Source organism: Paramisgurnus dabryanus, chromosome 24 (genome assembly GCF_030506205.2).
Source record: "Paramisgurnus dabryanus chromosome 24, PD_genome_1.1, whole genome shotgun sequence".
Classification (NCBI taxonomy): Eukaryota; Metazoa; Chordata; class Actinopteri; order Cypriniformes; family Cobitidae; genus Paramisgurnus; species Paramisgurnus dabryanus.
The window spans coordinates 20,987,829-21,013,406 of NC_133360.1; the positions used below are offsets into that span (position 1 = coordinate 20,987,829).

Below are 25,578 nucleotides of genomic sequence, written 5' to 3' on the forward strand. Positions count from 1 at the left end.
CTCTGTTGACTATGTGTCTGTGAAGTTTCATCTTAAAATACCTCACAGATCATTTGTTAAAGCAATCAATGTCCAAAATGCCCCTATTTGGGTGGAATCAAGAAAGTGCTGTTTTTATGGGTGTACCTTAAAATGCAAATAAGCTACTTTAAAAAATAGCTGATTCCTGTGAATACAGTAGAAGACAATATCTTTAGCCACATTAGTGCTACAATGTGCTAACAAACATTTAGTAAAGCTTTTGGGTAAAATTAACCAGGCAGTAAGTGGCTGTGGGTGGGGCTTTATCAGTGTGACATCACATTAACAAGAGAATCAAAACAGCATGTCCAATGAGACTGTTTTGGTTTAATGAGGAATAAAAAAGGAGTTTGTGGATTTTTTATCGTATGGTTGTACATTTATGTTTAAACACGTTGTAAAAGTGGATTTTGCATAATATGGGCCCTTTAAAAGAAATATCTTGCCATACCAAAAGTGGACATTTCTGTAGAATGACCCAAGTTTGAATGTGTATTGGTTTTTAATACATATTTTGTATGTCCTTGCTCAATAACTGATATTTTGTTATGAATCGCAACATAAACACTTCTAGAAATCTTGCAACTGTGTGGCATCTGAAGCGTTTCTTTAATCTCATTGCGGGAAAAGAGTAACAATGGAGATATAATAGAGAAATCAAATGTGTGATATTTTTTCTATTGTGTAATGCTAATGCCGCATATCTCTTTCTCTCTGTGCAGTGTTGATGATGATGTGTCTCAGGCCTGCCCTTACGTTTATGTCAACCACACCGGCCACATCCGCTACGACAGGATGTTGAGGCTGGTTAGCGCCTGTAACCTACAGATCTTTAACTTTCCCTTCGACATACAGAACTGCACCTTCACCTTTGGCTCCTACATGCACACCAGTAATATTTCTGCCTTCATATATCGGCCATTTCCTATTACGGTCTTTTATGTGTCATTTTTTGTTTACCTGTAATATTAACACCTTTCAGTAAAGGATGTTCGGGTCAGCCCTGCTCTGACCTTTAAGGAGATGACAGAAAATTCACAGCGTTACCTGCAGGCCAGTGGAGAATGGGAGCTGGTGGTCATCTTGGGCGATGCAAACATTTTGAAATTCGGAGTTGATGAATGGGACATCATCACTTTCTGGGTGAGAAAGATATGTGTGCAAATAAAAAAAAACTTCAGGTTTGTGGCGAATCACATTGATTTCTAAAATCTTTTTAATACTTTTATACTTAAAGGGGCCATGTCACAAGACTTTTTTAAGATGTAAAATAAATCTTTGGTATACCCAGAGTGCACATGTGAAGTTCAAAATACCATATAGATAATTTATTATAATTTGTTAAAATTGAACTTTGTAGGTGTGAGCAAAAATGTGCCTTTTTGGGTGTGTCCTTTAAAATGCAAATGAGCTGATGAAATTCAAACACTGATCACAATGATGGTGCTTTGTTGCAATTGAAACTCAATTCTTTTATTTTTTTCTCTCTCTTTTTTCTTTCTCTCTGCATTAAATGGCAGTGCCGTGGTTGGATAGTGCAGATTAAGGGGCGGTATTGTAATAAGATCTCCTTGTGACATCATAAGGAGAGCCAAATTTCAATGACATTGGGCCCTATTTTAACGATCTGAAACGCAAGTGCGAAGCGCAAAGCGCAAGTGACTTTGTGGGCGGATCTTGGGCGCTGTTGCTATTTTCCCGGCGGGAGAAATAACTCTTGCGCCAGGCGCAAATCAATAAGGGGTTGGTCTGAAGTAGGTTCATTATTCATAGGTGTGGTTTGGGCGTAACGTCAAATAAACCAATCAGAACGCTATCCAACATTCCCTTTAAACGCAAGGGCGCAAGTTCCATGGCGGGTTGCTATTATAATTACGGATTTACCAGGCGTACGCCAGGAGCGGTTCACAGCCGAGGATTGTAACAATTTATGATTTGCAAAAATAACTGTTGCATCTGTGTAGATTAGATAAGCAAAGTGTGTTTGCGTTGTGCACGCTATACATTATGGTCAAGCATGCGCCCTTAACTCTTTCCCCGCCATTGACGAGATATCTTGTCAATTAAGAGAAAACGCTTCCCCGCCAATGACGAGATTTTCTGTCTTTCCGCAATACCGCTATTATCCACCTTCCGCAACTTTTTAAAACCGGATGTATTGCCCTATGGCAAGCTGCTGCATGTCCGTGTCTGTTTTAAAGATCGCTCTGAATATGATCTCTATGAAATGTCCGTCACAAAAATGGAATTATCTCTGCTTTTTGCTCAAAATATGGTGTTTTTGCAAAAACCTACACATATTCAAAAGCTGATTGCAAAAGAACCACTAAAGGTAGGATGAAAAGGTTTTTTTTGTTTGAAAGCAGAGGGTCTGTTCTTTCATTTGGTATATTGTATGTTTATATATTTAAAGAAGAACATTTTCTGGAAGGCATTAAACTTTGGTGAAAATCATGAAAAACGCTGGCGCTGGCTGGCAACTTTTTTTTTAAACGCTGGCGGTGAAAGGGTTAAAATAGCATAATGAACCACGCGCAACGCGCCACTGACTTTGGACTAGTTTTTTTTTGGTCAGTGGCGCAATTGTTTTTTGAAACCGCAAAATAGCATCAGGGATGGTTTGCGCCAGAACACGCCTCCTTTTTTGCGCTGAACCGCCCAGGGAGCGCAAGTTCATTCCCTAGTTTGCCGACGTGCGTCTGTGGAGGGAAAAACCCGCTGTGCGCCGGTGCAAAATACGAATGATACATGCGTCACTGACAAAGTCAATTGTGCTGGGTATAAAATAGGGCCCTTGATCTTTTTCACATTTTCTAGGTTGGTAGAAGCACTGGGAACCCAATTATAGCACTTAAACATGGAAAAAAGTCTGATTTTCATGGCATGGCCACTTTAATAAAGTACTTATACTTTATACTTGACTACTTTCACTTTAGTTTTACGTTAGGTAAATAAAAAAAATAAAAAACGTATTTTTTTAGGTGTTACCAATGAAAGTAATTTTTTAAGTTGATCCAACTTTTCACTGATTCCTCTTAGATTTTTTATTTAAAAAAAAAGATTTGTCAAAACACTTGTCCTAGGCCTTACTTTTCCTGTTTGTGTTCTTCAGGTGGTGATAAGGCGACGTCCAATGCTATACGTCGTCAACCTGATCATCCCCAGCTCCTTTCTCATGATCATTGACATCCTCTCCTTCTATTTGCCACCACACAGCGTGGATCGCTCTTCCTTTAAAATGACCCTCATTCTGGGTTACACAGTCTTTCTTCTCATTATGAACGATCTGCTTCCCAGCACTGCTAATGGAACACCTTTAATAGGTCAATAAACACCTGTGCGAATGTGTTTTTAATCTTACTCAGTTAGAAATGTTAAATTCGAATGCATTTGTTGGCTACATAAGTTTATAGCAGCACTTTCATAATATTTCTCAGCCCCATTTGATAATGTTAAACATTTGAAATTTCGCAGGTATCTATTTTTCGGTGTGTTTGGCACTCATGGTCATCAGTTTACTGGAGACGGTCCTCATCACCTGCGTTCTCCATCATAACTCCATGAAGTACAGGGAGGTGCCACGCTGGGTCCAGGTGTTTGTAATGGGGTTCCTCGGACGACTCGTTTGCTACAGGTTTCCAGATGATCTATATGCTAAATCAGAGAAACAGGATTTTGATCTGTGGGTCACCACACCTGGAGAGTCAACCTCCAGTCAGCAAACAGCCAGCGGTGAGATTCTAGTTAAAGGTGCACTGTGTAACTTTTAAAAGGATCTCTTGACAGAAATGCAATATAATATGTAAGGAATAATTGACGATGGCGCGTTGAATTATTCCAAAATAATGCAAACCCAAGGTGATAATGTGTTATAATTTAAAAAGTTATATTTTAAGCAATTTAAGCAATTGCAATTTTAAGTATGTTTTACATGGAATTTTAAGCAATTTAAAGGCGGAGTAAACATTCACTCCCCTACCCCAATAGAATCTGGACCTTCTTTTGATAGACCCACCCCACACATACGCAACCTAAGCAACGATGTTGGTTAGAAGACACCTACTTACTGCTGATTGGATACAAGTGTGTCTTGGTAGTCGTCCTGACTCTCTTTTCCATAGGGCAGGGGTTCCCAAGCTTTTTTCCTGCGCACCCCCTTCTATGTCCCAACCGGGTTGGCGCACCCCCAATCCCCATTTTAAAAAAAATCCAAAAAAGCTTTATTTTCTCACCATAAATACTCATGTTTAATCATGCGCAAATAACCAAGGGCCGGTTGCACTAGCCGGACGTTAAGAAGTTGGGTGTAATAGTCCTACGTCGGGCGTAGCTACGTCCAACATTGTGAAAAATATTTACGCCTATTGCACCATCTGAAACTACGCTCAGCGTAGATGATGCGCGCCCCCGTGTATGCGTTTAACCACTGTGATATTTAGACGCCATTCGAGTTTACTATGGTAAAAAACGTACACTTACTGCCGTCAGCTAATAGATGACATATGAGAGGTTTCCTCATGTTTACCAGTGCGTCACGTGCAGACCCATCAAACACATTAACGAAAGCCTTTACTGTTTGCACAAAAGGTGGTTTACCATGCATGAAAACACATTGCTCGCGTATCCTGTGCCCATGTCTCGTCACATTTCATTATTTCTATTTTTGCCATAAAAAAGTCTCTCTCTCTTGGTCCCTCTCCTCCTTCGTGACTAACAACTTTATCATAAGACGTCCCACATGACAGTTTCCCTGATTTCAGTCAGTTAAGCATATTTATAATATATATGGAATGAATGAAACGAGTTGGCAAGCATATAGCGGCTGCAGTGCATAACAGAAGAGCAGTGCGTAGAAAAAGACAGCAGCTGTCTTCTACGTTTCTATCAAAAACTAATAAATTATAGTTTTTTATTTAAAATAAAAGCGATTACAAAGGAAATGTTTACTGTTCATTTTTTTATTTATTTATTGTATGGAAAAATCCCACTTAAAGAAACAGACCGCCATTACATTTTTCCTCTCGCGCACCCCCTGGTGGCAGCTCGCGTACCCCTGGGGGTGCGCGTACCACACTTTGGGAATCCCTGCCATAGGGTATTTCAAAAATTGTGCACTCCGACATTAAGCAACTGCAATTTTTTAAGTAAGTTTTACATGGAATTTTAAGGAATTTAACCAATTACAATTTTTTCAGCAAGTTTTACATGGAATTTTAAGGAATTTAACCAATTGCAATTGTTTAAGCAAGTTTTACATGTCATTTTAAGGAATTTAACCAATTGCAATTTTTTAAGTAAGTTTTACATGGAGTTTTAGGGAATTAACCAATTGCAATTTTTTAAGTAAGTTTTATGTGGAATTTTAAGGAATTTAACCAATTACAATTTTTTCAGCAAGTTTTACATGGAATTTTAAGGAATTTAACCAATTGCAATTTTTAAGTAAGTTTTACATGGCATTTTAAGCAATTAAACCAATTGCAATTTTTAAGTAAGTTTTACATGGCATTTTAAGCAATTAAACCAATTGCAATTTTTAAGTAAGTTTTACATGGAATTTTAAGCAATTTATCCAATTGCTTAAAATTCCCTGTAGAATTTACTTAAAAATAAAGTGCATCATTTTTGCATGTACTTTTTTTAAGTAAATACAGCCTATTATTTTAAGTCCACTGCCTATAGTTAGTTATATTTTCTAAAATAATTCAAGCAGTTTCAACTGCTTTCCTTCTTACAAATTTTACATGCTAAAATTTCGTTGAATTTACTAAATAATGTGTTCATTTAGAAATACTCACCTTTTAGTGTTATTTTTACAAAAATTTGGTTAAAAAAAAAAAATTAAATTTTTTTTAAAACATTTACAAATTTTTACAGTGTGGTTGGTAATTTTAAGACATTTGACTGGTTAGTTGTGCGTTTTACAGAAAAATATTTTCTCAACCAATCAGAATAAACGATATTATCAGTGGTGTATAAAGATGTTTTTTATTACTTTACATTGAAAAAAATCTCCGGTTGCACATGATTTAATTAAGTTTTCTTAAAATTATTTTTCTTAAATAAATTGTTGGATCTACGTAATTTAATTATGTACCCCAGTTCAAACATGATTGAATCAATTTTTAATAAAATAAAATTTTAATTAATGTTAATTTCAGAAAACCTAATTTAATCATGTGCAACTGATATCCAGAAGTTTTTTTTCAGTGTAGAATGAGCCGTTTTATCTAATACACAATGAGTCCCCTTACATGGAAGTACTACAGTAGCCCTAAATTAGGAGTGGTCTCTGCAGGGTTTTGCTCCAACCCTGATTGAACACACCCAACCCAGCTAATCAAGGTCTTCCTACAGTAGGCAGATTAAACTTTCAGGCAGTGGACCTTAATAATAACTGTAAGATGTTTACAAGATGCCGATAATAAAATAAGCGTTTGTGTCCCATAGGTTCTGGAATGGTAACGCTGGATGTGCCAATACTCCGGCAGATCAGTAAAGATCTTTCAGATATGCATTCGTATTTTTCTGTTCTGCGAAAGGAAGACCAACTACAGGACCAGTGGTGTCATGTGGGCTACATCCTGGACTTCCTTCTGTTTCGCATTTATCTGCTGATAATCACGGGTTACGCGCTTGTGATCATAATCATGTGGTGCATCTGGATGAATCAGTAGAAAGAGGTGAAATCGAGACCATTGAAATTGTTAAACGACACAAAAAGACTCCAAAAACAGTCTAAACATCTTTAATCATCAGTTACATAGATATATAACAATAAGAAATTATATATGTTATTTACATTTTGTTTTCAAATAGTGCACTTTAAAGCCCCTGAATAAAAAAGGCAATCCAGTTCTTTTAACAATGAACATCAGCAGGATCAAATGAAAAGTTATAAATCTAAAATCATATCTTATTGAGCAGCCCCACCATAACAAGTGTGTCCATTCATTCAGTCTCCATTATTATGGTCAGTGCATTTAATGCAGAGTAGCACAAGGCTGTTATTGCTTTTACTCACAATATATCTAAAACTATGATGTTTATTATATGTAGTGAATTATAATACAACTTTACAATAATAAATTCTTTTAAGCAAACAACACTTTGGTACAATTGTCGGTTTTTTTTTACATAAGTACCTTCATAGGACAGATAAGGGTCTCAGTTTGAGACCATTTCTCATTTTGGACTGAAGGTGAGATGCTGGAATGATTAATAATTAATCAGACATTAATACAGTGTGCATTCACACAAACATTAGTTAATTAGTGCAAATAAAATAACCAAAAATATTTCTTCAAACAAAGAAAAGGAAAACATACAAAGTGCCATTTTTGGTTGGTGCAAAATGTTAAAGCAAAAGGCCTTTATATGTACAAATAATAATAAGATCTATCATTGGACCTCATCCTTTAAGCAGAAGAAATGTTGTGTAAATTGTCCCAGAAACTATGTGTGCGTAAAGCCTCATTCACAAAACACAAAAAAGTTATCTAATTCAATACCACAACTTGTGTTAGGCAAACGATTAATCGCAATTAATCGCATACAAAAAAGTGAGTATTTGCATAATGTGTGTGTACGGTGTATAATTATATTTTTTAAATATATATAAATACACACACATTCATGTATTATAGAAACGTTTACATGTGTATATATTTATTTATATTTTTATATATTTTAACTTATATATAAATTAAATAAAATTTTATATAAATATAAAAAAAATTATATATAAATTTAAATTACATTAAATGTGTACATGTATGTGTGTGTATTTAAATATACATGATAATTACACACAGAACACACACATATTATGCAAACACAAACTTTTTTGTAAACGATTAATCGTTTGCCCACCACTAAACAAATATGGCAAAAAATGTGGAAATAGTTCGTAAAGATGTCATTAAAAAGCTAAAATGCTTTATGAATGAGCAGAATTTGAGTAAATTGTGAGAAAAACCTAAAGATATTTTTTTAAAACAGAAAAACGCATTGTTTCTTCATTATATTATTTTCGATATAATTTACACAAAAATGGTTTTACAAACAATAAGAATAAGCCTTATTCGTTAGTTTCTATGGACAATTTACACTGAAATTCATTCTGTTTAAAGTTCACGAACGAGTCCCATTGTAGCTGACACTTGGAGTAAGCTATTGTGCAAGATCTGGAGTTGCTTTTCTCCTCATAAACGATCTCTATTAAAGAGGTGCGTGACAGTAGCATTAATACAAACACATACGAGAATAAAAAGCAGACATGAAAAACCCATACACAAAAAAAAAGAGTTGGCCCCCTGATTAAAACAAATGAGCTTTTAGGGTTGGAGGGAATAGAAGCCACACAAAACGGCACATCGTAAAACGCACCATTCTCACATAAAACTTCATAGCTTTGATAATCCTCTAGGTGGCAGCTTATTTGCGACGGAAATCAAGTAAGGATTCAGTCAGTACATTCACCGTTCTGTTGTGCTCTTAACATGATGTTGATTACTCTAGGTTGTGTGCTAGGTGCCGCTTGCCTCCCGCTCTCCGTCCACCTGCTCTCCGTCCACCTGCTCTCCGTCCACCTGCTCTCCGTCCTCCTGCTCCACCATATTTTTGCGAGCCATTCGCTCCCTCCTCTCAGCCAGTCTCATACAGCGAGGACACTTCTTTCCACCCTTAAAGCAGGTCTTATGATAGCACGCATGACAATCTGGAAATCGACAAACATAGATTTGTATTACAACTAGCAAAACAAATACGTGGTGGCTAAGCACTTCCATCTGAATGCTGAAAAAAGTTTAGGGTGCTTATAAAATTACACTACAAATTATTATAGTACAACTTAATTATATATATCATATCATATAAAAATTTTTTTAAATAAATAAATAAATAAAAATAAATAAATATAACTATAAATAACTATATATACAGGGCTCAACGCAAATCCTTTTTTATACTGGCCCGGTCTGGCCAGTGGTTCAGGTTTTCACTTGCCCTGCCAAAATTTTCACTGGCCCCAGTTAAAAAATGTCAGGGTCACATATTTAAAAATAATCATTCAAAAGTCAATTATAATTGTATACATATACAACAGACACGTTCCAACAAAAAAAGGCTCCCAATATTTCCGCTTTACCTGTAAACTGACATTAAATTGTGCAAAATATTGCATCGTTTCTTTCGTCTTGTTTTACCCAAGTAAATGTCTGCTTACAAAATTTTAAATAATATACAATGATGAAAATATAGTTTCGTGACTGAGGATAAAGCACTGGCCCGATCGGGCAAGTGACAATTTTTTTACTGGCCCGAACGTCTCTCACGCTTGCCCCACGCAACTGGGCAGTCCTTTATGTTGAGCCCTGATATATATATATATATATATATATATATATATATATATATATATATATATATATATATATATATATATATATATATACATACTATTATTACTATTATTATTTTTTTATACTGTATATATATAAATTATAAATTATTTTTATATTTATTTTTTATATTATATTATATTATATTATATTATATTATATTATATTATATTATATTATATTATATTATATTAGGAGGAATATCCATGTTTCACAAGTTACCTACACAAAAGAAAATACTAAATTGTAACAGGTTCAATATTTTAATTGAATTAATTTAATTTAATTTCCCTTTAGTCACATTGTTTCACTTAAATCACCCAGTTTTTCACTTCCTTTCAATCAATGACCTCTTCCATTTCCTTCCATAATGGACAATAGGTTGATAAAACCTTATTAACAACCCATAGCTCATAACATTTGGTTATAATCATGAGTCTCACATTGCCTCTCACTCTTGTTCTGGTACTTTGCACTTCTTGTATAACTCCTCCAATAGGCTCTTAAGCTCTTTTTACACACAGATTTGAAAAAATACATGAAAAATTCATACAGAATTTGTCTAGGGATCGTTTGATTTTGCCAATGATTTTCCGGAACCTGTGCGTGCATCCTCATACATCCCGTAACGTTCCCGTAAAGACACTTGACCGTTTTAAAGTTCTTAACCTGGTGTTTTTTTCTGCAGCTTCAAAAGTTTGCTTATCATCTATGATTTCTCTCTGCGCGCCAATTTGTGCGCCAATGCGCGTCAATTTGTGTTTATTATAAGATCATAAAGGCAGGGTTCCCACACCTTAGTTAACTTCAAATTCAAGGACCTTTCAAGGGTTTCCAGGTCCAATCCCCTCAAATTCAAGGACTAAATTTGGGGACACATTTCAAGTGAGAGCAAGGTTACACTGTGTTACCTTTTAAGATACATTGTTACAGTTCCCTTTCGAGGGAACTTGCGCTGTGTCACTGCGGTGACACTTTGGGGACGCCTCCAGGGGTAAGTGTGTCTGAATGTGTAATCAAATTCAACCAATGGTGAGGCTTAACAACAACGACAGGGTGACGCGGGAGCCAGGAAGTATAATCGCTATCTGAAATATTGCCAAAGACGGCGTTACAGGGACGTATGAAGTATGGCAAGAGAGACGCAGCGTCTCGTTCCCTTCTAAGGGAACAACAGTTACATACGTAACCCGAGACGTTTTCATGTGTCAAACACAACTATGCAAAAAAAGCATTTTGGTATGAATCAACATTAGCATATAGAAGATATAAGCATTTAAAGCGAACAGTTTAGCACGTATGCTTAAAAAGTTTAGAATTTTATGATATTGTCCTACAGTACAGGGAATAATATGGATTTTTTTTTCAGAACATTTCTTGCATAAAATAGATTCAATAGTATCTATGTACGTAGATTTCAAAAATTTCCCAGGGCCTTGAATCCCCCCCCCCAGATTCACAAACTTTCAAGGATTTCAAGGACATGTGGGAACCCTGTAAAGGAGTGCCTGATGCGCTGTTCTGTTAAATTAGTGAATAATCATAGCTTCAGCACGGATAGTGACAAGCTTCCTGATCTCGGCTTTACTCCTGTTTGCAATATATTTCTTGTTGTGAATGTTAATCTGCATTTAAACCCACATGTCAAAGAGCTGAACCAAAATTCTCACTACAGCACGTCCCTTTCGGCATTATTTCTGCCTCATAGGAGGACGCGTCCCGTAAATGTTATGGCAATGTTACTAGGTCCCTTTACAGGAGAGATCCCAGAAACAATTACGAGATGTGTTTGCGTTCACAATGAGGTTCTAGACTCACCATCACAACGCAGGCACTTGTTCAGCTCGTAGGGGAAAATAATGTCTTTGTCGTTTCCGCAGAACTCACAAATGAACCCTTTGGCCTGGCACAGCTGAAAACACAAAAAAGACATCAGACTGGTCAACATAAACTAAAACTGGAACTACTCTGATGAAATGTAAATAGAAATTGTTGTGGTAATATGCAAATTAAAACAAATTTAATTTTCAATTTATACAATAAAAATGGTCAAATGTAAATATAAACTAGTAAAATATGAATTGGAACTGGACTAGTCAAATGTCCATTTCAGGTGCATAACAAAATCATGTGGGTCACATATCAATTGCAACGTTTCAATCCCCTTACCATACAGTCTTTGACGTGGTTGGAGCCGAGGCGGAGAAGGTCTCGTAGCTTCGGGGCCAAGTTGCCGTTTCGTACAGCGCTGAGGTCATTGAGAGAGAATAGGTGGAAGTCTTCTGTCAGATGTCCAGGAAGCATGTCGAACTGATCCAAAACCCTTGTAACAGAACGGGGGCTTGTAAAGTTACGATGTTTGCAAGAACCATAAACGGACAGAATATGCAGACAAAACACTTACTCTTTAGATAAACGACACGTTCTTAAGAGATTCTTCATGTGGTTCAGCTGTTCCCTTAATGCCTACAATGGAAAGAGTGAATTTGTTCTTAATAAAACGCTAGCTAATGCATCGATTAGTCGCGATTAATGCACCTAATGCTAACAATTGTAATCTTATTGTAAAGCATTACACATAATTCTTTATTATATCACTCCAAATTAGGGATGCTAAACAATTAATCGCGATTAATCGTTAGCAGAATAAAAGTTTTTGTTTACATAACATATGTGTGTAAACTGTGTATAATAAATATGTATGTATATATATGTATATATATGTATATATGTATATATGTATATATATATATATATATATATATATATATATATATATATATATATATATATATATATATATATATATATATATATATATATATATATATATATATATATATATATATATATATGTATGTATGTATGTATATATATATATATATATATATATATATATATATATATATATATATATATATGTATATATATGTATATATATATATATATATATATATATATATATATATATATATATATATGTATATATATATATATATATATATATATATATATATATGTATATATATATGTATATATATATGTATATATATATGTATATATATATATATGTATATATATATATGTATATATATATATATATATATATATATATATATATATATATATATATATATATATGTATATATATATATGTATATATATATATGTATGTGTATGTAAATGTATATATTAAGTATTTATATATAATATAAATTATGCATAAATATACAAATGTATATACACATGTAAACATTTCTAAAACATATACATGCATGTGTGTACATTTATTTATACAAATTTATCATACACAGTTCACACACATATATGATGTAAACAAAAACTTTTATTCTGCTAACGATTAATCGCGATTAATTGTTTAGCATTCCTACTCCAAATCATAAAAAATGAACTTTTAAAGGGCAACAACTAGGAATGCAATCGATATCAGCAGATAAAAGTCATTTTTCCAACTATCGGATATCAGCAGGCGATGATTAGAGCCGATTATATCCAGGAAATTAAAGTATTACAGAAATGCATTTCGTAAGCTCTGCCTCGCTAGCATTTTACAATGTAATTTGAAACATGCTAAAAAAGCCGAACTATCGGTATCGGGAGATGATGTTGTGTTAAATAACCAAATATCGTATTGGCATATGAATTTTTCTTCAGTTCATCCCTAGCCATAGCTGTTAAGAATGGGCAACATGAACAAAACTGTTATATAAACATTTATAATATTTAAAAAAAATTGCTCACTCGCACTGTATCCAGGGCTTTGATCTTCTTGTACAGGCCACTGTTGATGTCATTTAGGTTAAAGAGAGGATCTCCTGCGATCTTAGCCAGCAAGTCCCTGGCAAAGTTGCTGACATAGCTTTTACTGAAGTCCCACTTCCTAAGGATCTTTCCGGGTACAAGGGCCTGGGCGTTCTCATGACAGCACTGGCAGAAAAACCGTCCCAGATACTCGCAGTACCTCAGCCGCTTTATGTATTCTGTAATACAGAAGTAGTTTAGGTTGACCTAATTTTAAATAAAAGTTTGCGTGATTGGTCATGCTTAAAAGCCATTTCATTTCATTTCATAGAAATATAAATGGTGCCTCTTCATATTTAATTTGAACTGTGAACACTTTCAATACCTCCTTTAATAAAAAATATCCCCGAATGTACCTGGGATATATTGTTACCTGGTTCGATCCGAATGCCACAACCAGCACAGCGGTAGTTCTGCTTAGCGACTTCAACTTTCTTCCTAATAAACGCAAATTCAGATATAAATGTTATAAAGCAGTGTAATAAATAATACCGATTATTAAACGCATCACCAGGTAAAGATCTCACTTTGGAGTTGGGTGAATGTTGAAGATGATCTGTGGTCTCGGAGGGGCCCACTCTAGATTCCCTCGGACCCGAATCCGAAGTTTGTAAATGTCCGCGTGTTCGCCGTCATCAGGAGATATGGGAAGAGAATCTGGTATTGGAAGAAGCTTCAAAACAAACACCACAATAGTGGTTAAATTAGTTGTGTGAAAACACACTTACACACTTGTGTAATTACCGGATATTGTACACAATAAACAATAAACAATGTGCATGTCAATCCTACGGTACACCTGCAAAAATGCAATAGGTGGCACCAAATACACAAGTTATCCATTCAGCCGATCTCTGGGTCTGGCGGTACCACTTTTAGCATAGCTTAGCATAATCAATTGAATCTGATTAGACCATTAGCATCGCGCTAAAAAATAACCAAAGAGTTTCAATATATTTCCTATTTAAAACTTGACTCTTCTGTAGTTACATTGTGTACTAAGACCGATGGAAAATTAAAAGTTGCGATTTTCCAGGCAGATATGGTTAGGAACTATACTCTCATTCTGCCGTAAAAATCAAAGACTTTGCTGTCGTAACATGGCTGCTGGAGGTGCACTGAAATTACACAGTGCCCGAAAATAGTCCCCTGCTATTTAAAGTTACCACTTTTAATTTTCCGTCGTTCTTAGTACAGAAGAGTCAAGTTTTAAATAGGAAAAATATTGAAACTCTTTGGTTATTTTTTAACGCGATGCTAATGGTCTAATCAGATTCAATGGATTATGCTAAGCTATGCTAAAAGTGGTATCGTCAGACCTGGAGATCGGCTGAATGGACTCCAAAAATTAAGTGTTTAACTCTAGGGGAGCTGGAAAATGAGCCTATTTTCAAAAAAAAAGTGGAGTGTCCCTTTAAGATGTAATTTCAGGAGTTCTGGTACCTTCTGAGGAGCATCTTGTTCTGGAACCAGCCAGTCCAGCTCGGATGCAGCGGGCAACTGCATGCCCTCAAACTGTCTGAGGAGACCCATAGCCACAGACTCGGCCGAGTTGGATTGTAGCATTGATGGCATTGATGGAGAGCTGTGCAGAGATATGAAAGATATTACGGAGTCATTCAGGGCTTCAGTTAAAGGAACAGTATGTAGGATTGTGGCCAAAACTGGTATTGCAATCACAAAACGTGTGGCTAAAACTGGTACTGCAATCACACAGCTGGTGGCCAATAAACCAAACGACAACATAAACATCAGTTGAGGGCTGCAACCCCACTTTTTAAATGACAATATCCTGGCCGGAACACTGTTGTCAGTGATATAAGTATTTGAAATGAAAATGATTTCTTAATGTCTAATGACATATCAGGGCCATTTAATGATTAATTGATATAAATTTCTTCAATACTGTTCCTTTAACATTCAAAACTCTATACGGCTGGAATCCAAAAGATAATAATAAATGCTACAGTTTAAAAACTTACTGTTTTTGTCTTAAACAGTACTTACATTGAGTCTGAACTGAGGAAGGATCGACTGCTGGAGGTTGCACTGCGTTTGATATCTGCATCTGAGGAAAATATTTTCAAATCCTTTAAAATCTTTAATATGTTGGCTAATCGTATAATATATGATGTAACAGTGTTAGAATATAGTAGTACGTAGGGTAAAAAGCTTAGAGCGCACATTTTATATACGGTGTGTTGTATACCTGGGTTGGGCAAAATTACAATTATAAACTGGTTTCCTTTAAATTCATGAATTAGAAATTATTATAAAATGACAAACATAACCAATATTGATTTTTTAATACACTAACTGCAGACACTCTTGGTGTTTAAGAGTTAAAGGAATCAATACGACACATATCCATGAAAACATACAGATCAACGTGGTAAGTTCAAATATGGCGGGATGTTGTTTTCTTTTATGCCAAAAATCATAAGTATATTATATAAAGATCATGTACCATGAAGATTTTAGTAAATTCCGGTACATTGCATTCACACGGGGCAAGAGTTTTAACGCTTGACGGAAGCCTTGTCTGAAGCGTGGCCAACAGCCATTCAGAGTGGCCGCACCATAATGCTCCAGTCTTGCATAAACGTAATTGGCTGGCTTGCAATAGGTTATTTGCAGAAGGCGATCTAATTGGCTGACGCACACGTTGGGGCTTGAATAGTTGAGAAATGGCAGTGACGCGAAGTTGACGGATCCACAATTCAGTTCGGCAACGCATGACATCACCCATTGAAAGTAAATGAGAAACATTAAAGGAATAGTCTACCCTTTTGCTATATTAAGTTATTACCTTAACCTAGACGAATTAATACATACCTATCTTTTTTCAATGCGTGCACTGTACAGCGCGTTGTGAATGTGTTAGCATTTAGCCTAGCCCCATTCATTCCTATGGTACCAAAAAAGTTTTATTTTGTGGCACCATACTTACTAGTGTAACTCCTAATGTAACAGTCTTTAAATAAGGAAAACACGGAAGTGGGATACCATACCATAGGAATGAATGAGTCTAGGCTAAATGCTAACACATTCACGACGTGCTGTACAGTGCACGCATTGAAAAAAGATAGATATGTATTAATTCGTCTAAGTTGAGGTAAGAACATAGTTTAATATGGCAAAAGGGTAGACTATTCCATTTTGCCCCATGTGATTGTAACATTAATATATTAAAACTTAATTTTTATGAGTGAATGCAGAAAAATTGCATTCAAAATTGGTCAAAAACTCGCCTACAAACTTTACTTTGCTACTCATTCCTTGGGGATTTCCCATTAAAGTTTGTTTTTATTTAAAAGCTTATCATTTCCCCTATTCAGTCCACAACGTCATTACAATGGTAAGCCAGGAGAAAGTGCTTAAAACGACCTTTTCATAAGTAATATGTGTTGCGAAGGACTTCATTTGGACTTTGAACTTTAACTCTTTCCCCGCCATTGACAAGTTATTTCGTCAATTAAGAGAAAACATTTGCATGAAAAAAAACGTGTTCCTGATGAGTTTTTATGATAATCTGTAATACCGCTACACTCTAAAAAAACAAACGGTGCTATATAGCACCAAAACAATTGCTTTGGATCGTAACGATAGAAGAACCATTTTAGTGCCATATAGCACCGGTGAAGAACCAGTGAAGCACCAGTGAAGCACCAGTGAAGCACCAGTGTAGAACCATATAGGGGCCATATAGCACCACATATGGTTCTACATAGCACTATATGGTTCTACACAGGTGCTTCACTGGTTCTTCACTGGTGCTATATGGCACTAAAAATGGTTCTTCTATCGTTACGATCCAAAGCAACTGTTTTGGTGTTATATAGCACCGTTTGTTTTTTAGAGTGTATTATCCACTTGATGCGCACTTACCCAATTTAAAAAAAATATAGGTTTTGATAATCATTCTGAATCTGATCTCTAACAAAATTACTTCACAAAAATGCTATTATTTCAGCTTTTTGCTAAAACAATTTGGTTTATAAGCAGGGAAAAAAATATAGATAGGATAAAGATAAGTTTTTTTCCCCGTTTTGTTTGTTTATTTGAAAGCAAAGGATATATTTAATTTGTTATATTTGCATGCTTATATATTTTTAGAAGAAAATTTTCCTGGAAGGCATTTTGTGAAGCTTTTATATATATATATATATATATATATATATATATATATATATATATATATATATATATATATATATATATATATATATATATATATATATATATATATATATATATATATTTAAAGTTATCGACGTGTCGCCGAATTTGAATTTATCTTGCTGGTCTGTCTGTATGTTCAGTATGGACACAAGACATCGATCGCAACATATTCAAAATATTTCTTCTTTTTTATAACTGTTCATGCAAAAATCAAACAATTTTGATCAAACAATTTTGCCTTAATTTTGTAATTTTTTTATAGGTCAACTAATCTACTCATCTTTAATATAAGTGCATTACTGTGTAATTCAGCTTAGTGCCCAACCCTGATACATACAGGTATCGTTGCAAATGTGCGCTGTTTAAAACAAGGCTTGACTCAAAAGTAATAAAAAGCTAAACTGGTTTTTAATGTCTGGAGAAAAGTTTAGATAAAGGTGGAGCGGTAATTCATCCCACAATTGCAAGGCAAGAAAAGAGTGTGCTTAAATATTTAATATGAATATTTTCATTTTAAAAGCTTTTGAGTCACGCCATTGCCAAATATTGTACTGTAGGTTTAGTAAGCAGCACCACTATTTTATAAAAGACAATCAATGCACAAAGTTCAAGAATGATGACACACAAAATTAAAATGCCAGAAGTATGAATAAGCAAAGGCAGGGAAAAAGCAGTAACAGTCATCGCTCTAAAATCTGCTAATGTAACACAGCCACATCGCATACCAAACCACCACTCCAGAAAACCCATCATCCTCTCTTATAATGTTTTATAGACACATATGCAAGCAGCAAAGACCCTTAGGCTTCAGACATGGCTGCCCATCCCTCCTGGTACCTGAAAAAAGGGACGCGAGAGACAGGGACAGTCCGTTCTGAGACACCGCCAGCAAGGACTGACCTTCACTGCCATCTGAGAGACAAAGACATCACTGAAGACAAGCTCACATCCATTGATACATTACTAGAGTGAGCTCAAGGTACTGACATGTCTGTTGTCAATCCCATAATGCATCTAACAAAACATATCACTGACCAAACCCTTTGATTATGTGTTTTTCATTATTATTCAAACAGTAATAGTCGGAGGAAAAGAAATACAAGATAATAACTTGGTGATATAGTAAAATCTTGTATAGGTGCATATCGGCATTTATTAATTTATGCCACTGTATTTTTTAATGCAAACTATTTATGATCTTGCATGTTAACCCTTCTTAAAAACGTGACCAGATAAACAAACAAACAAATATTGAGATTTACTTACATCCCACCATACAATATTTCTATCCGAGATGATATTACGGAAATTAAATGGTGTAGGTTCAATATACTGGGTATGATAAAAACTGCAATGACTATTCTGCTCTTTCCGTTTTCAACGCATGAATAAAATCAACAAGCAAAACTAAATGATTCAAAGTCACAAATTAAGAGTTAAGAATGAGTGTAATCGATTAAAATATGTGATTTTAGACATATTTCACATCACATGAAATGAAATGGGTAATGATGTCAATCTTGAGTATGATTGTATGATCACAAGCAAGAACAAAGGCATTATAAGCTGACAACTCCCTGTCTTCATTTTGTACCTTTGAGCTCAATATCTTCTACTTCTCTATCCGAGCCGGAGTCAGAGGGATTGAGAGAATCCTGGGAATTCCGTTGTGAGCCGCCACTGTCAACGGATGAAGCACCTGCAGAAACAAACAATATTAGATATTATGCATTACAAAGATATTATACAAAAAAAAAATCAGTAAAAATATCTAAAAATTCTTAAATTAAGATGCTTTTTCTTGATGAGCAAAACGACCCAAAACATTTTGTTCTTGAAAATCATTTTCATCTCCTTTTTACATTCACCCATTTCTTGCCTTTATGTCCCCTAAATAACATTTTAATATTTATCACTTTAAAATTATTTTCTTGCTAAACAAGTACACTAACATTTCAGGTCAAAAGCATGAAGTACATCCTAAAAGACCTACATAGAGATTTACATAGATCCTACATAGATTCACCCTGGGCCCACAAATTTGCTAAATCCTCAACTATGGGTAATATACTTATGCCGCAATAGTTAGCCTGTCTGGAACCGAGCTGACTTAAACCACATCACTATGTTAAACTTGCATTACATGTGAACAGCCCCTAAGCTAATAGGATTTTGTTTCTCTCTCCCTGTCTCGTCCTCAATCCCGTTTTTTTCCTCCTAGGGGGTTTTTCAACCCGGGGAGTCAGCCTTCATTGGCTTAACTTAGCACACTCTTCTATACGTTACATTATTAACTCTTTCACCGCCATTGACAAGATATCTCGTCAATTAAGAGAAAACGCTTCCCCGCCAATGACGAGATTTTCCGTCTTTCCGCAATACCGCTATTATCCACCACCCTTGCGCAACTTTTCAAACCCGGAAGTATTGCCCTATGGCAAGCGGCTGCATGTCCGTGTCTGTTTTAAAGATCGCTCTGAATGGGATCTCTATGAAAAGTCCGTCACAAAAATGGAATTATCTCTGCTTTTTGCTCAAAATGTGGTGTTTTTGCAGAAACCTACCCATATTCAAAAGCTGATTACAAAAGAACCACTGAAGGTTGGATGAAACGATTTTTTTTTTGTTTGAAAGCAGAGGGTCTGTTCTTTTATCTGGTATATTGTATGTTTATATATTTAAAGAAGAACATTTTCTGGAAGGCATTAAATTTTGGTGAAAATCATGAAAAACGCTGGCGCTGGCTGGCAACTTTTTAAAAAAACGCTGGCGGTGAAAGAGTTAATACGCTTGCTTATAATGTTGATTCATAGCCGCAGCAAATTCTGCTGCTCATGCTATCTGAATTATGATTTTTCTGTGTTTTTCCCTGCTTTTATTAATGTAAAGCTGCTTTGAAACAATAACCAATTGTGAAAAGCGCTATATAAATAAAATTGAATTGAATTAATAAAGTCGTCCTAAAATAATGCCATTTTCGGCGGCCAAAATCTTGGTCCACCACTAAAACATTGTATCGCTGGCTAAGATAATCAATATCCAGGTCCCTTAGAATTAAACGTTTTGGAATCCATTCAGCTGATCTCCGTGTCTGGCGGTAAAATTTTTAGCATAGCTTAGCACAATCCATTGAATCTGATTAGACCATTAGCATCGCGCCAAATTTTTTTTTTTCCTTTTTAAAACTTGACTCTAGTGTAGTTACATCGTGTACTAAGACAGACGGAAACTTTGCGATTTTCTAGGCCGATATGGCAAGGAACTATACTTTTATTCTGGCGTAATAATCAAGGACTTGGCTGCTGTAAGATGGCTTAAGCAGGCGTAGTGATATTACACACTGCCCGAAAATAGTTCCCTTCATTACTTTCAATAGCAGGGGACTATTTTCGGGCACTGCGTAATATCATTGCACCTCATGCAGCCATGTTATTGCAGCAAAGGGCTTGATTATTACGCCAGAATGAGAGGATAGTTCCTAACCATATCGGCCTAGAAAATCTCAACTTTTAATTTTCCGTCTGTCTTAGTACACAATGTAACTACAAAAGAGTCAAGTTTTAAATAGGAAAAATATCGAAACTCTTTGGTTATTTTTAGCACGATGGGGAGCTGGAAAAGCAGCATATTTTCAAAAAAAAGTGAAGTTTCCCTTTAAATAAACAATTAACTGTGAGAAAAGTGTGATTAAACGTCTCACCATTTTGTGAAGCAGCAGGTGGCGGTACCCGGCTGCGTCTTATCTGTTGCCTGCGCAGACGGATTTTTTGCTTGAGCTGTTGAATCTCGGTGTCGCTGTCGCCCTCTTCCTCCGCCTCTTCTGCCGGCCTCCGCATGTTACACTTCATCAGCTCGATAGCTGCTATCAGAGACTCACAGATGCTGAAGTGGGCGTTTTCCTGCGGCAATGAGATACAAATTTCAGTTATAAAGTTATAAAGTGAACTATATGAGATAAGAATAACAATAGATAGTTTAAGGACTTTTTCCTTGCCTTTTCCAGATCAGCACAGCTGCCAAAGTCCTGCTCTGAGAGGTAGCTGATCAGACTTTGACCCTCGGAGGGTCTGCGAAATAATCCATCTGGTATACTGTTGTTCTGGAAACCATCTACAGATGCACCAAAATACTTGTAACAATATACTAAACAAATATATATATTGAAATGACTGTACACATTTTTTTACTTTACTGACTGCAAAGAGTGTATGATAAGAAGCAAAGTGTATGACAGATTGGTTTAATGTATATTGTTTTATAACACTGCGCAATGCTCTTGTGTATTACATTTTTAAAACTATAGTTAAATTTTTTTATATGTAGCAAATTGACGAAGACTGTTAGCTTTGTGGCTCTGTGGGCTAACGTGAGCCAACTTCAGATTGCGCAATCAATAACACTGCAAAAAAAAAGACTTTCTCCTTGCATTTTTGTCTTGTTTTCGGTAGAAATATCCAAAAATTCTTAAATCAAGATGTATTTTCTTGATGAGCAAAATGACCTAAGAAAAAAATAAGTCTAGTGGGAAAATGGGATGAGAAATTTTTGCTTAAATTAAGGGTTTAAGAAAAATGAAAACTTATTTTTAGATTTTTTTTCCTCACCCTATTGGCAGATATTTTTGCTTGTTTTAAGCACAAATTCACTTAAATTGTATATATTTTGAGTAAAACTAGAATTATTTTCTTAGGTCATTTTGCTCATCAAGAAAAAGCATTTTAATTTAGGAATTTTTAGATATTTCTACTGAAAACAAGACAAAAATACTAAGAAAGTCATTTTTTGCAGTGAATGTGAATACATTGCAAAAAATTATTTTAAAGAAAAAATATTCTTAGTATTTTTGTCTTGTTTTCAGTAAAAATATCAAAAACAAATTTATTAAAATGTTTTTTTCTTGATGAGCAATACGACCCAAAAAAATAAGTCTAGTTTTGAGACCAAAATATCAAATTTAAGTGATTTTGTGCATTAAACAAGCAAAAAAATCTGCCAATGGGGTAAGCAAAAAAATCTTGAACATTTTTCTTAAACACTAAATTCAAGAAAAATTTGTTTACCCTATTGGCAGATTTTTTTGCTAGTTTTATGCACAAAATCACTTATTTGATATTTTTGGTCTAAAACTAGACTTATTTTCTTGGGTTGTTTTCCTCATCAAGAAAAAGCATCTTAATGTAAGAATTTTTTTATATTTTTACTGAAAACAAGACAAAAATACTAAGAATTTTTTTCTTAAAAATCATTTTTTGCAGTGTAGCGCAATGGCATATTATGGGTGTGTTTCAAAACCTGTTTTAAACCCGTTTTGTCATTATACTGGTATAATTTTTGTTAAAATACCCTTGAGAAAAATGTCTGACTCATTTTTTCAAAGCTTTTATGTTCAACCTATCAAACTCAGCACAGAACTTTAGTCATTTCTACCTTATTGCTTGAAATTTGATCGGTTTTCCTATAGCCGAACCCTGTAATTTCCAAGTGTAAAACAATTAATACTACTAGACAAGGTACTGTGATACAAACATTCAAGTTTTTCATGAAAAATGCTCAATTTTTAAAAGCCGTTGCAATACCAGTGGCTGCCACTGGTGGCATAAAAATTACACCATGGTAATTTTTCCCCAAAAATGAAAATTTGACACTCCGGCCTTCTGTAGGGGGGTCGCACACTGTACGAGAAGCACAGAGCCATAAATCTAAATGAATGTACACACACCGGTGGCGCCTGTCAGCGGCTGTCAGCATCTGTCCGCTGTGACTCAGAACGCTGCTCAAATCCCTGTCGCGCCACAGAGCGCCACTCACATAGTTTAACATTAAATAACATCATATTTGTCCCAAATTGTAAGCAATTAACATTGGTTGCTAACATATATTGAGCATTTTGAAGTAGACGCTATCTGACTAAGCTCACGCTATTTAATCTGCACTTCCGGTGAACAATACCTCCGAGTTATCCTAGACGCGACGCTGCACTTCTCGTCCGGTGTGTGACCGCCTTGAGGGTAATCAATGTGATTTTGTAAGAGAAATATCCATCTTTGAAACTTTATAAAATATAAATAACTAGGTTCCGGTACCGACGGTATTTTGGACAAATATAATGCACGCCTATAATCTCTTCCACTCCAAAGTATTACTAAACTGGATGGAAAAGCTAACCAAGCCAAAGTGAGGTGAGTTTACCCGACCTAACCCAAACCAAACCGTGGGGTACTATGAAATGGAAAAGCACCATAATTGTCTTTATATCAAAAATACATGTACTCACTTGATTCCATATAAAGAGAACTGTGTGTACTGCTCTCTCTGCTCTGGGGTGAGAATGGATCACAGCTTTTCAAGCACGGCGTATCTGTAACCGATTCTGTGAAATACAACACAAAAAATGCCAATTTAGTTGAGAAATGCATCTTTATAGTTTCACAGTCTGTGCCGTGATGAAAACATTAAATGAGAATGGAGGAAAAAATAAACAAGAAGGATAAAACCTCTCTGCAACAGGCCAAATTGTTCTACAGAAACTTGTATTCAAAGCTACTTTTACGTACAGGTGCATTAAATAAAATGTTCAAAACAGCCGAAAATTAACAAGATGAAAAGAACCAGAGAGAATTTGAATATTAACTAAATAAATACAATTGCACATAATTGCATTCACTGCTAAAAACTTAAAAATGACGTGCAAAAACGTAGAACAAATGCAGCAAATATTATTCATGCAAGGGTGACAGAAAATGAAGGGCTTGGACAAAATGCAGTTTCACAACACTGCAAACCTGCGACAGGGTCCTCGATTATAATGGTGATTTTCCTGTGACCCTCTCCTTTACATATAGAGAGAAGAGAAAGAGAGAATATAGTTGAAGCAGTAAAGATGGGCACACCAAAAGCAAGATCAGAAGAGCAGAAGAGATACGCATACGCTCAGAGATTTGCATTAAAAATAAAATCTACTTTTTACTTAATTTAATTAGATAAATGAGTGCTTAATTCTGCATTTCATATTTTTTGCATAAAGTGTGGGGAAAACCAGTTTAAAATTAAAACAAGTTTAAAAGCAACTTTTAATTAAAGACGACGCATCATGAAAATTTGACTTTTTCCATGTTTAATTGCTATAGTTGGGTCCCCAGTGCTTCTATCAATCTAGAAAATGTGATCAAGATCAACCCAGGAACTTAATTTTGGTAAACCATTCTCTGCAAGCATGTGAAAAGATAGCTCATTGAAATTTGGCTCCCCTTGTGATGTCAGAAGGGGATAATACAGCCCCTTAATCTGCACTATCCAATCACGGCACTGCCATTTAGTGCAGTGATCAGCTCATTTGCATTTAACTCTTTCCCGACCATTGACGAGTTTTATCGTCAATTAAGAGAAAACATTTCCCTGCCAATTACGCTTTCCTGACAATTTTTTACGGTAATCTGTAAAACGGCTATTATCCACTAGATGGGTAGTGGAAAAAACTTGGTGTATGTTTTGATAATCGTTCTGAATCTGATCTATAACAAAATTACTTTAAAAAAAAATGCAATTATTTCAGCTTTTTGCTCAAATTTTTTTATTTTTTTAAGAAACCTATTTATATTTAAGAGTTTATAAAAAGGGAAAAAATATAGATAGGATGAAAGTTTTTTTCCGTTTTGTTTGTTTGAAAACAGATGGTCTGTTCTTTCATTTGATATATTTAAATGTTTATATATTTATAGAAGAATATTTTCATGGAAGGCATTTTGTGAAACTTTTGTCAAAATCACAAAAAATGCTGGCAGGCAACTTTTTTTAAAAGGCCGCCGGGGATTGAGTTAAAAGGAAACACCCAAAAACGGCACATTTTTGTTCAAACAAAGTGGCTTAGTATTTTTGCCTTGTTTTCAGTAAAAATATCAAAAAAAATTTTAATTAAAATGCTTTTTCTTGATGAGCAATACGACCCAAAAAAATAAGTCTAGTTTTGTGACCAAAAATATCCAATTTAGGTGATTTTGTGCATAAAACAAAAAAATCTGCCAATGGGGTAAGCAAAAAAATATTGAAAATTTTTCTTAAACACTAAATTCAAGAAAAACAAAAACGGCACATTTTTGTTCAAACAAAGTGGCAATTTTAATAAATGATCTATAAGGTATTTTGAGTTAAAAAC

The 25,578-nt window shown here is 35.0% G+C and overlaps 1 protein-coding gene and 1 long non-coding RNA gene across 5 annotated transcripts in view; one reads left to right on the forward strand and one right to left on the reverse strand.

Moving 5' to 3' along the window:
• The window catches only part of LOC141281569 (uncharacterized), a 514,674-nt gene that overhangs the window by 408,468 nt on the left and 80,628 nt on the right, over nt 1-25,578 (forward strand). The window lies entirely within an intron of this gene.
• The window catches only part of rubcn (rubicon autophagy regulator), a 31,585-nt gene continuing 12,760 nt past the window's right edge, over nt 6,754-25,578 (reverse strand). The window contains exons 8-23 of one of the 4 annotated variants that reach the window (XM_065259416.1): nt 24,209-24,256; nt 23,701-23,796; nt 21,421-21,536; nt 21,127-21,325; nt 19,021-19,125; nt 18,264-18,338; nt 15,252-15,312; nt 14,688-14,829; nt 13,772-13,917; nt 13,618-13,682; nt 13,185-13,423; nt 11,827-11,888; nt 11,592-11,745; nt 11,241-11,334; nt 8,613-8,740; nt 6,754-8,582 (exon numbers count right to left, since the gene is read on the reverse strand). In XM_065259416.1, coding sequence (XP_065115488.1) covers nt 8,550-8,582; nt 8,613-8,740; nt 11,241-11,334; nt 11,592-11,745; nt 11,827-11,888; nt 13,185-13,423; nt 13,618-13,682; nt 13,772-13,917; nt 14,688-14,829; nt 15,252-15,312; nt 18,264-18,338; nt 19,021-19,125; nt 21,127-21,325; nt 21,421-21,536; nt 23,701-23,796; nt 24,209-24,256 — 1,763 coding nt within the window. In that variant the 3' untranslated portion in view covers nt 6,754-8,549. Of the gene's footprint in view, nt 8,741-11,240; nt 11,335-11,591; nt 11,746-11,826; nt 11,889-13,184; nt 13,424-13,617; nt 13,683-13,771; nt 13,918-14,687; nt 14,830-15,251; nt 15,313-18,263; nt 18,339-19,020; nt 19,126-21,126; nt 21,326-21,420; nt 21,537-23,700; nt 23,797-24,208; nt 24,257-25,578 lie in introns of all 4 variants that reach the window. The other 3 variants (XM_065259415.1, XM_065259417.1, XM_065259418.1) reach the window with 3 other exon arrangements.